At 41.7% G+C, this 13,205-nt stretch overlaps 1 protein-coding gene across 2 annotated transcripts in view; it reads left to right on the forward strand.

Moving 5' to 3' along the window:
• The first annotated feature begins 7,094 nt into the window (after positions 1-7,094).
• Positions 7,095-13,205, forward strand: part of MTUS1 (microtubule associated scaffold protein 1) — a 204,265-nt gene continuing 198,154 nt past the window's right edge. The window contains exon 1 of one of the 2 annotated variants that reach the window (XM_029587065.1): positions 7,095-7,480. In XM_029587065.1, the coding sequence (XP_029442925.1) occupies positions 7,360-7,480 (121 nt within the window). In that variant the 5' untranslated portion in view covers positions 7,095-7,359. The remainder of the gene's footprint in view (positions 7,481-13,205) is intronic. The other variant, XM_029587059.1, reaches the window with a different exon arrangement.

Genomic DNA, 13,205 nt, shown 5'->3' on the forward strand with positions numbered 1-13,205 from the left:
TTTAAGCAAATATATATTTGTTTTAACTGAAGGTATAATTAAACTCTGGATTTCATTGCTAGAGGATGTGGTAAAAGCTGGTAGTGAGCTGGCTTTAAAAAAGGTTTGGACAAATTCCTAGAAGTAAAGTCCATAAACCATTATAAAGGTAGACTTCGGGAAATACACTACTTATCCTTGCAGTATGCAATCGCAACCTTTTGGGATCCTGCCATGTACTTGTGTCCTGGATTGGTCACCACTGGAAACAGGGTACCGGGCTTGATAGACCGTTGGTCTGACCCAGTATGGCAAATCTTGTGTTCTTATGTTTTGCATTTTTCTAGTATTTTATACTATACTGTTTATTTTGTAATTGCCTTTAATATTTTTTTTTTTATTTATCTTTATTATAACCCACCTTGAGCATCATGTTGTATGGGACAGCACCTGAACAAAACCTACCCCAGACCCTCTCTCAAGGGGTCCGGGCACAACTTTGCATTCCCACCATGAATCCCTCCCAGGGATTTCAGACACTTCCCTTGCCATAAAGGCAAAAATCTCCAACATGGCTAGCACAAAGCAGCTTGAATGCAACTGAATGGAAGTTTAAAAGTCAGTGCACATAGGTATTGCTCCTCAGCATCCATGTGCAGTTTCTGGAGCCTGAGAGAGAGAAGCACCATGCACACTTTGGCTCTGGCCAGACAAATTTGCTAACAGTCCCAGTAGGAAAATAGCATCATCTTCGTTCCCTCTTAATGATTCTCTAATCCATTATGATATCTTGCATTCTAAATACAACAGAAGTTTAATTTCAGTATGTATGTAACTCTGGATTGTGGTCCTTCTTGTAGGAGTCCAAGGGCACACAGTTAACCCTGGGATTAATGTTCTTTTCACCACTTATAAGGTTTACCATGGGTGGGAAGAAGAGGATAATTGCTTGGGCCCTGAGTGTTAATCTGTGCCTACTTTCATTGGTTCTAATAACCATGCTGGACTCAAAGCTAGTGTTTCAACACAACTTGACTGAGTTTCTTTAAAGGTCAAATATGGCACTATTTAAGTCTTTTTCCATAAAATTCACAAGTTTTGGTAAATCTGTGAATCTGATTTCAACTGTGTCCCAGCCAGATCCATAGGGGGGACTCCATGAAGTTAGCAAGTAGCACATTTAAAAGTAATCAGAGAATTCTTTTTCACTCAACGCACAATTAAACTCTGGAATTTGTTGCCAGAGGATGTGGGTAGTGCAGTTAGTGTAGCTGGCTTTAAAAAGGTTTGAATAAGTTCATAGAGAAGTCCATTAACTATTACTCAAGTTGACTTAGAGAATAGCCACTGCTATTACTTGCCAGGTACTTGTAGCCTGCATCAGCAATTGTTGGAAACAGGATGCTGGGCTTGATGGACCCTTGGTCTGACCCACTATGGCAATTTTGTTATTTTCTTCCTACTCTGGTGTGTGTTTGGGGCTTTCTCCAAGGATATTCATATCAGTGTAACTCCCATTTACCATACCTTGCCTCAGATGCCCTGGTATCAAATTCTTACTCCTCCTGGGGTTTTTTCCACACCCATTTTTGTACCAGAAGGGTACCTCACAGATCCTTCCCTGAATAACAGATGGATATTTGTAATGGCTATACCCTAGTTGGATGCCATTCCTGTGTCTTTCATCTTCTTGACACTGGCTTCATGTCCAGTCTTTCTCCGAAGTTTTTGTTGAGTGGTGCTTAATCTCTTGGGTTGAGAGAGCCAGATTAAAATTAAAAAATCCATGTTCTAAAAAAAAAAAAGGAAAGGGGGTGGGGTGGAATCTCTCACAAATTGGATAATCCTGTCCCCCCTCTCAATGAGGAAAAATCAGCAAGAAAGTCTGAGCTTTACAAATCCAGGTCCCACTGTGCTGGACCAAGGATTTCTCCATAACAAAAGAACTTGAAAGAAAAATTCCTCTTGGGACTCCAGCTAAGATCCATACATATTCTAGAGGTCTGTCTTGTACAACAGGCAGCAATAACTGCAATAGGCTCCCATGGGGCTGCTGTGGCATAGATGGCATGCCCCTTTCCTGGTCTACATGTATAGCCTTTCTAGAAGGTCACACATTAAGCACCCAATGAGGCCCTGCATGTAGCTTTATTTTGTTAACATTTTACATTTCATTCCTGTGGCGAGTTATCCAAGGTGCCTGATAGGCTGTGATGCTATGGGTTTGGCATCAGTGAGTTGGGCTGCTTCCACCTATTGGCATGGTTAAATGCAAGGTCTATACAGCCAAATCTGGACACTTCCTTTTCCCTACTCATGCCTTTACCTCAAATGCAGCTTCTGAGGCCCCAGAAATGCCTCGAGGATATGGAGAGGCCCTGCTCCTCCTCTGAAGCTGTCACTTCCCTGAGCGCAGGTACCTCATCCACACCAGCAGATAGGGGGCCGGTGGCTCCCTGCATGGACAAGCTGCAGTGACAGTGGCCTGACAGGAGTCTATCCCTGCCCAGACACTGGTGAGCTGGAGGCATCGTTATGCAGAACTAAGAACGAATCATTGCTGGAGTTGCAGGAGTTCACTGGGACAGTTAACACAATGGATGACTTCTGGAGGTGGTTTGCTGGAGCAGGTCTGGGAGAAGATCATCCCTAGAAGGCACACAGTTATCTTAGTGCACAACAGGACATCTCAAAAGCCCTGAAACATTTAATTTTTAATTATGGAAAGCTATAGCTGCACATCAATTATCCATGTCAATCAAATTCAACAATTATCTACCAAATTAGAAATGGGTGGTCAGATTCTTAAGTATTTTAAACTATTTTGCGGGGATGGGGGGAAAATATTGCCATACAGTTGTGTTCATAAGTTTAAATACCCCTAGCAGAATGTGTAGCTTTCTAAGAAAACATGAATGATCAGACAAGACACATAATTTGTAATGTTTCAGATTAAACTATTATGTATCACAAAATAGCACAATCATTAAACTATAGCAATAAAGGAAACAAATTGGTCCTGTTCAAAAGTTTGCATACCCTTGAATGTTTGGGCTGATAATCACTCATGCTGACACACAGGTTCAGATGACAGTGAAGGATAGTTAGCCATTACTGGCCCTTATTTGATTGTAATTAGTGTCTATGTATAAATAGTCAGAGTTTAACTCTTGTGAAATCCTTGTGTATTTCATTCAGGGTTATACTGCCTTTGGTTACTGACGCATGGGGAAAGCAAAAGGTGACAAAGGATCTAAGAGCAAAAGTAGTTTAACTACACAAATCAGGGAAAGGATATATAAAAAGATATCCAAAGGTATTGAAACTCTGATCAAGAAGTAGAAAATTATGGGTTCTATTCATACCAAGCCACAGTCAGGTAGACCAAGAGAGATTTTGAATGCTGCCAGGAAAATTTGTTGGGATGCTATGAAAAACCCACCAGCAACTTCTACTGAAATCCAGGCCTCTCTGAAATAGTGGTTTGGGTGTTTCAACATGCACAATATGGAGATATTTGAGCAAAAATGGGCTGCATGGTGGAGTTATCAGAAAATAGCCGTTGCTGCACCAATGCCACAAAAGAGCCCACTTACAATATGCCAAACAGCACTTAGAGAAGCCTCAGAACTTATGGAACAAAATAATTAGTGATGAGACCAAAATTGAACTTTATGGTCACAACCATAAATGCTTTGTTTGGAAAAGTCAAGACCTATGAAGAGAAGCACACCATCCCTACTGTGAAGCATGGAGGTGGATCTCTGTTTTGGGTGGGGAGGAGGGGGTGAGCTACAGCAGCACAGTGAATTGGAGTTAAAATTGGCAGGATGAATGAAGCAGCTTATCCGAAAATATTGGAGAATTTGCATTAATCAGCCAGGAAGCTACGCATGGGGTGCACTTGGACTTTCCAACATGACAATGATCCGAAACATAAGGCTAAGCTGAAGGTTCTGGAGTGGCCATCAGTCTTTTGACCTCAACATAGTTCAGTCACTTTGAGGAGAATTCATACCTGCAGTGCATGTTAGACAACCAAAGAATTCACAGGATCTGGAGGCTTTTTTCCAAGAGGAATGGGCATGGAATGAAGAGAAGATTTATATTCAGACAACAACCGACAACCAACAAGGAATGAATTATAGTCTGGGTAAACAAATAAGCATGGGTGTAGCTTGCTTGTTACGACTGTTACTACCCCGAATCAATTAAGCCTGAAACTTCACTTAGAATACATATCCAGCGCAGCTCACTGCTTCAGTGGCAGGGGGGGAATGAAGTAAAGAGGATTTATATTCAGACAACCAACAAGGACTGAATTGCACAGGTAGGGTAAACAAGCGTGGGAGTAGCTTGCTTATTATGGCGGTTACTACCCCAAACAAATTAGCTAGATACTTCACTTAGATGCAGCTCCAGCAGTGCTGTCTGCATCGATGATGGGGGTGGAAGGAAATTGGAACCAAAAAGTTACCAATAAGGGCCCTGACCTCAGCAGTCAGAGTAACAGACAAGTATGAAAACAAATAGGTGTGAAAGCTTGCTGGGCAGACTGGATGAGCTGTTTGGTCGTCTTCTGCCATCACTTCTATGTTTCTATGTTACCACATGAGAAAATAAAGGGCCTCATTCACAACTATCACAAGACTGCAAGCCATCAGTGATGCAAAAGGGGGTAATAAATTATATTAAGAACTAAGGGTATGTACTCTTGAACAGGATAATTTTTTCTTCCTTTATTGCTATGGTTTAATGATTGTGCTATTCTGTGGTGCATAATTTAATTTGGAACACATTAAAAATAACGAGTGATCAGATGAGACCTCTTTCCTTAAAATGCTACACATCTTACAGATTCTGCCAGGGGTATGTAAACTTCAGAGCACAACTGTGCATGTATACACACACTATTTACAGTTTGTGCTTCTTACTTTTATATTTTTTATTCAGATCTGAACCAGAAATCTTAAGCCACATATGGTGGTTTCATGTATGCTTAAAACTCTAGCAACATACAACTGTGGATTTTTTTTTTATAATTTGCAGTACTACCATGTAGATGGTATCCAAATTATGTGGGCAGTGATAGGCTTTTGCTGCAGCGTGGTTCTGTTGTATAATGGATAAGTGATTGTGTACTGCATGCAGTACTATTCTAGTAGATTTTACATGTACTGCAGCTCGCATCATTATGCAGTCTGTACGTAATGTTTCTGGTTTTAGTATGTTTTTAGAAAATGTTTGTCTTTATATTTATATTGATGGTGTAACTTAATTCTGGTGAGATAATTTCACACTGGCAAGATATAAATTTCAAAATACTTTGACAATCATGCAGGCCACAGTGTGTTAACTGTTCTTCAGTTGGCAGTAGTAGGAAATGATCACTTTTATAGCCTGCATGATTCATATCTTTTTCATGGGAACTGAATGTATATAAATCATTGCATGACTTGAGACGTTCTGGGAAATTTGTACCATGCATGTTCTGGGCTTTTGCAGTTGTATAAGCAATAGAAAGCCAGTGTAGGCATCTTTTTTTTTTTTTTTTTTTTAATACAACCTTTGTTCTGCAGTGAAAGGAAACGTGTTAGAAGCTGTAGTTCTTTCCTTACTTTCAAAAACAATTTGAGTGTGCTACTTTTTTTTTTTTTTTACAGCTGCAGCTTGTTCTTTTGACCTTGAAGGATGTTTCTAGTAAATAAAATACTTGTTTTGGCCATGATAAAATAGTGAAAATCCACCAGGAATAAGAATCTAAAAATGTACTGAACTCTAAACTATAACCATTTTAAAAAGTAGTTTAATTCAATGTTGAATTGGTCTGAAGCTCAAAATGGAAGCTTTTTGCATCTGGATCTCCCCTTCCAGTTTTCTCTTTGAGAAGCTGGTTGGGTTTTGCTTATTGCTGTTTGTTTATTGATATAGTGTTTCCTACTTTTGATGCACAGTTTAAATTACATTCTCATGCTGTCTCGACTACTCTGAGAACACAGGTCCAAACCTGCTTTTCTAAAAGTTTACATACCCCTGGCAGAATTCGTAAGATGTGTAGCATTTTAAGAAAACATGAGTGATTAGACAAAACATCTCATATTTTTAATGTTTCAAATTGTGCTATTCTGTGAGTCATAATAGTTTAATCAGTAAAACAAAAACAAAAAAAAGCATAGCAAAGGAAATAACAAGTTTGCATGGCCTTAGTTCTTAATATTGTGCATTGCCCCCTTTTTTGCATCAATGATGGCCTGCAGTCTTTTTTGATAGTTGTGAATGAGGCTCAGCATATGCTATCGCTTATTTTTTCCAGTGTCAATAGGATGCTCCTTTAAAAAAAAACAAAAAAAAAACAAAAAACCCCTCATTTTAAGAGATACTTGATATAATGTTAAAACCTGTTATAACGAAAAGAAAGCAGAACCATTTTAATGTGTACGTTTGAGTAAGAATAGCACAACATAGCTTGAATGCTGTTTGTGACTATTGAAGAAATATTTCTTCCTGTCAGATTTTGTCTGCCACAAGATTCAGTGGCTTTTGTTTGATGCCTTGTAGTAATGCTGCCTATTAATTTAGCATACAACTTGATTTGCTATATATATTTTTTTAAATATTGGACAATTAAAACATGGGGGCTCCCAATGGAATCCTCATGTAATGTTTTCTTTTTGTACACACTTTTTTCACCATCCAACATGTTCTTAAAATATTAACATGTGTACTTAGTAATAAAACAGTACCAAACAGTATTTGGACCAGGGCTTCCAGCAAATGCAAAAGAGTGCTTTAGTGTGCATGCATATGCTTTAAGAGTAGATGTGTTTTGGTAGCTGATAAACACTTCTGCTTCACTTAGAGCACATAAATACATATCAGAAAAAAAAAACCTGAGAGCTGGGATTTCTTTCCCATGTGCAGGAAATTAAAATCTGCCTAGTGTAGTATGAATAATTTTCTCCTTGGCAACCTCTGAGGTGGCTTTTTATGATCTATGGCACTATTGGATGATATATTTGGCTTGCAGACCACCCCCCCTTTCTCTCTCCCCTCCCCCATCTCCCTAGTGAGTCCTGCATAACAGATTAATCATGAACACAGCCTGATGTAATTCAGAGGCTAGTTGTTCTAGTCAATAGGAGGTTTTATTCTGAGGACAAGCGTTGTTTCTGTAACATCTGGTGGGGGAAGTGCCGCCAGAAACCGCATAGTGGATTTCTGCATTCTGTTTGGTGTTCGTGATGGAATGAACTGTACTAGCTGCCAGCCTTTTTTTTAAAGGATTACTTGGCTTTGATCAGGGTGAAGCTAAAATACATAGTATGTCACAGTACATGGAGGCAGTTTATTGCTTGTAAATCTTCCACTTGCTCTGAAGACATGTTATGGTCCCCCACGTTTTCCTTATCCAACATGCGTGTGCGGCTGACTGCAAATGGATTGCTCCGCAACCTTCGGCTTCCTTCGGGATATAGGAAGAGCACAATAATATTTCATACAGGTCTGTGGGTTTCTAGCTCTGTATTGTATGCATATCTGTGTATACCTGCTAGTAAAATGGTGGGCACCTTGTTAAATTCTGCAAAACAAGTCTTCCAACAGCCATTTTATTTTTTAATTTGTGTCATTTGGTTTTGATGTGACTCCCTCAGCAATGAACATAAAAATAAGGCATAAACAGATTATCATGAGACCAGGGCTGTGTGAGGCATAAACTGCTCAGCTAGCAGGCATGTATTAGGTTGCCTTTAACATTATGAACTTTGTATAAAATGTGTGTAAATCTTACGTTTAACTTTACAGAGGAATTATTTTGCCATTTTGTGTGCACATTCTCTTCAGGGCTGTGTAACACATCTGGTAGTATTGTAGGATTCCTTTCTGTTTCTGCATATAACTAAGGTTTGGAAACATTTGGATAGGTGTTACAGCACTGGTTTCAAATTATGTTTAACAGCAATGTGCTCAGCAGTACTTTATACATTTTATGTAACGAAAGGATCAGGTATACTATTAGGTTCTTGGCTCCTGAGGCATTTGTTGTTTTAAGCAGCCCTCAACCTTAGGTTTCTAGCCAAACTAGAACCTGCCTCGGCTGGCAATTTGGCATGACAGCACTTAATGCTTGGTTATCCAGGGTTTGTTTTTACCAGGTTTTTGCTCTGCTTCCTCGCCTAGCCCCAGCCATTGCAGCCCCAGGGATATGCACCATGGGTCCTACTGGGATTTGGCACATGTGTAAGCAAGCCAGTGTGTGTCACTGTTTGGTAATGGCTAGCTACCCCTTCTGGTAATGTCCTCCATGCATTTGGCCTGAGAAATGGACACCAATTTAGGAATCAAACCTAGATCTCTCATATCACAGCCTTGATAACCAGATCAATCTTGTTTTCACATTAACTGATCAGACTTAATCATCTTTTTAACCATTCAAGGTCTTTTGTGCTTGGTCCATGCTGCCTTGAGTTTAGATACTATTTTCTCATGAATATATTGGAAACACTTCTGTATTTGAACCCTTCTGTGAAATAGTACAACCCTTCTGTGAAATAGTACAACCCCAGCCGAGGCAGGTTCTAGTTTGGCTAGTGATGGAAGAGCAGACTGATAGCATACCATGGTCCTTGTAGAATTCAGTTAATTAGAAGCTGAAGACTAAAAAAGGAAAAATTCCAACAGTGTTTGTATAGTTACTGGATTTCTTTTTTTAGGCTAATTGGTAATATAGGAAAGATTGCCATCTAGGATTATACAGGGAATATTTAACAGCAAAGAACAAATAAACAAGAGATGTTAAGAATATTATACTTGAATGCCAGTCTTAAAATGTTATACTTAACAACCATGGTGTCTGTTAATTTGCATAAATAGTTGGTTTAAGGGTCAAGTAATAGCACAGCATGCTGGTACAAATGTCAACAGTTTTAGTACCAAATATTAAATGGGAGGGAAGGATCTACTAATTCTCCATCATATGCTCAAAAGTACATATTCCATTGAAAACAAGCAGTGTACAGATGGAATTAAAATATTGTATACAAAGGACTGTGTGATCAGTGAAGTTCACCTCCAATTCTCCTCTTTCCAGACAGAGCTTGTAACATGTCAATATGCGCACAAGAGGGGAGCTACTTTAAAAAAAAAAAAACAAAAAAAAAACTTAAGGTGCTAACCCTAGATGCAGGGTTAGGGTCCTGGAACACAAAGCTAGCATGTATGCTTTTTGATGTGCTACTTGGCATACCAGTTAAAGGGAACCTTACTGTTTCAAATTGGCGCTTATAACTACTTTTTGAAATGGTTGAGTCATAATGCCAAAAGATATCCTACATCTTCTGACATTGAAAAGACTTGGTGGTCTGAAATGCATAACTACTCTCAAGGTTCTGAAAGGATGCTGATAGTGCTATACAGGTCCTGGAGGAAGCTGGAATCTTTGTAGGCTAAGATACATTTTTGACCAAAATAAATATTAAATATTCCAGTATATGAACTTTTGAGAGCAAATAGGTTTGTTTAATGAAATACTAAGTACTAAGGACTCAAATTTTGTGGCAACTTTTTTCTGTTGTATTATAAATTGGATGATATTCTTCGAACCTGCCCCCCTCCCACACTCCTGCTTCTATAAAAGCTTCTGGTGTCAATATCTGAAGTCCTCAAGGTTGAAAGGAAGTTCCTTCGATGTTTTGTTTTACTGCTTATTCCTGAAATGTTTGTAAAAATGGCTATTTGTTGGACAGTTTAATATGTTTTTATTCCCGCTGTCGTCATGGCTTTGTTGTCTTGCTAGAAGTAGCTATCCTCTTTTATTCGTTTTGTCCTTGATCTCAAAGTAGTAAGGATGTGCAGCCCCAAAAGTTTTGGTTTAACATTTTTCATTTTGGGGTTTTTCAGTTCATTTAATGTTTTGAATGGTTCATTTTCTAAACTGGAAAAAAAAATTCAAAAAAATAAAGCCTGAATCAATTTTTTAAAAAATAGACCTCCCCCAGCCCTGTATGTGCTGTTCTGCTCTTCCAAAATTGAACCCAGGTCCCAGGCCTGCTTAGCTGGGCTTCTCCAAAACATTTTAAAATCAGTCATGACCAGGTTGCTCATTCCCTGGCCCCCACTTACCCCTTTCCCATGGTCTTTAGAATCCTTAAGAACAGGTGTGATGTTGGCTTGCTCCTGCCTTGGCAGAAGGAATTTAAAAAATGGCACCAGAGTGATGTCACTTTGGCATCTGCTTTTGGTGCAGCCAGAAAGAAATGAAAATGCCTCATTGCATTTTTGACTCATTTTAAATGAATGCACTTCCCTAATACATAGGCCCCTTGGTTTTTGATCTTTCCATAATGGGAAATTAATTTATTTTGATATGAAATGCTTTAACTTACTGCTAGTAGCGGAAGTAAAAATGTCCAGACATCAGTATGAGTAAAAACACACACTCATTGACATTGCTGCTACATTCTATGAAATTACCTGAATTTTTTAAACTTCAAGAACAAGCAGGATGATAGTCCTCACACAAGGGTGACATCGGAAGGAGCCGTATGGAACCTTGATCTCAAAATTCTAGAACTTTCGGCATGCCCTACTGAGCATGTGCAGCTGTAGTGGTCACTCTGCCCCCTAGGCAGAGTCCCTCAGTCTTTTCCACGTAGCCGTCATTTTGCTATTGTGGAGCTCGTGCTCTTTTTTTTTTTGTCAGAAAACATTTTTGGTATTCAACTTTGTTCTGTTCTTACGGTTTTTGTAAGTGATTCTTTTCTAGAGCCTCAGCTTTTCTTCTGGTAGTTCTATTCTTTCCGCTGACCACATGGTGGGCTCTCCCTGTGCAGCCTGGCAGTCTGCTTAAAAAAAAAAAACTGCTCCTGCAAATTTTGTATTTGTCCTCTCCTTGCTCTATTCTTTATTTTTTACCACAGTGCTGTCAGGACTGGGCTTGGCAATATGGTGATCAGTGTAGGCCGCTGAGCCTGGGGACTCGCCTGAGTTCTACACAGGCTGGAGTTCCATGGCAGTTCACAGATTGCTCTGCATCAATGGAGTCATGTGGTGGAAGAATCGAGGATCATGCTGTTCCTGGGGGGGAGGAGAGCTCTTACTTCTCACATAAGGAACTAGTCTCCATGGGTGGGAGCCTAGGATGAAGGGGTTGAAGTGGTGGTAGGCCCTTGATGCTGTCAAAGGCATAGCATCAGTGCTGCGGCAGCCCTCACCACTGAGTCCTTCCTGTATCCAGGAGGATCTATGCCCTGGATGCTGCGGTCCCCCAATAGGTGGTTGGTGTGGACCCTCAGTGCCAGCATGACCTCAATGCCATCGTGATGCGGTGCTGCCCAGATACCATTGTCTCCATTGAGGTGTGAGGCCACCGGAGACCTTTTTGGACCACCAACACCTCTCATTACCACCTCAACTACATCAAGCCCCACCGACCAGATACCGGATCTGCCATTGAGTGCCCTTTTCACCCCTGTGGCTGTTGACCACTGGGATTCCCTGAAGTCACGCTTGTCCCTCCAGCCATTGGTTGGCAAGGGCTCTTGGTCTCTTATGGATAGAGCACAGTGGTAGCAATCTACTCGAGGCACCCTGATGCACTGGTGAATCTATCTGCAGTGGCCCAGTGCCCTCTGGGATACAGGGTGGTGCCCACTACTTAGCACTAGGAAGCGCAGAGCCGCCCCTTCACTGACAATCCCAGTGTTAGAGGTCCCGCAAAAATGCACATACTATTGATAATGAGCACTAGTGAGGCTCTCGTCAGCCATTCTGCTTGAGGCCATCGAGCTCGCAGCATCAACACCGAAAGAATCTGTGATCTGAGGGGAATTGCCTTTGGCACTAGCGATTGTTTGTTCCTTTTGACATCAATGACCTGTTGGAAGGGCTACAGGTCCTGTCCCTGGTCCATACCATTGGGCATTGGGGCCCCCAAGCAGTTGACGTCTGTGGGCACCTGGGGTGCCAGGAATGGCACTATTTACTGGCAAACTGCTTTTAGATTGCAGATATGTCCACAGTCCTCCATAAGAAGCTGTGCTTGCCAGGGACTTCGCTGTAGTTGTTCCCTGTGGGACTCGCAGGTGAGCCGGTTCCGACGCAGTTTTGATGACTCACCTCTCGGAGCGTTCTCAGATACTGAAGGGGGCAACATCATAGCCTACTACCCTCCACCATGCCTTACCCAGACACCAGTGGTGCTGGGGATGCCGCCATCACACTGTCTTCTCCGCCCCACTAGTTACTATGGTCTTGACATGCGGTTTGTGCGGTTGGGATGGAGGGAGGCTTCTGTTCCAAGAATATCTGATGCTGGCAGATGGTGTTCTCGCTGGCTGTGCAGTCCTCACCCATCTTTCATCCTGGTCTCAACTCTGCATTAGTTTGCAGTTCATAGTGCTGAGGAGCACTGGTGGGGGAGGTGCCATTACACATTGTGCTTGGTTTTGGGATGGCATGTAACCACTGAGAGTCTAGCACATGGTTCTCGATCCTCGATGGTATGCAGGATTTCTCCTACAAGCACGGCGCTCAGGATCATAGGTGTTACCACCATTTGTGGATAGGTTACCACTGCATGAGTTCTGCCCAGCCTGCTTTTGCAGCAGAGGGCATCCAGTGCCCTCTGTTGCCTGGGAGTTTTGTGTGGGTTGTTCCCTTGGGTGGTCACATCAGGTTATGTTCCACAGGTGCAGGACTGGCCTAGGACTGTACTCCTGGTTGGAACCTGAGGTGACTGGACACTGCAAGAGTGGCTCGAGCATCCTTTCCTTTCTCTGCAGAGGCCTGTCTCTTTCGCTCTCTACCATGTTCTTGTGAAACAGTCCCTGGGGCTTTGTGTCTGAGCAGTTTTTTCTCTGATCTGGGGCCTAGATCCTCTGCATCGGCATGTCTCCTTGGAGGCCGGGGAGCGGCAGTGGTGGTCATTGACTGGTCTTCAGCTGGGGCCCCTCTGGGTATTGCAGTGGCAACTTCCCTTATCCGGGCTTGATGCCTGTGCTGGGTTGGTCACTTTGGTGCCTCAGTGATCAATGATAGTGCCTCAGCTCTCCTTCGGGGAGTTGCTTGATCTTTCGAGATTGGGAAGCCCTGATCCTGCTGCTTCCCTCTTCCCCCTTTGAAAGGGGAGATTCGATTGGGTTCCAGAGCACTCCTTTCGGGTTCCCCTCTGGATGTCCCACTGTGCGCTCCTTCCCAACAAGGAAGGTCACTGCTCTAACTGGCATCAG

The sequence above is a fragment of the Rhinatrema bivittatum genome, chromosome 1 (genome assembly GCF_901001135.1).
Source record: "Rhinatrema bivittatum chromosome 1, aRhiBiv1.1, whole genome shotgun sequence".
In the NCBI taxonomy this organism is placed as follows: domain Eukaryota; kingdom Metazoa; phylum Chordata; class Amphibia; order Gymnophiona; family Rhinatrematidae; genus Rhinatrema; species Rhinatrema bivittatum.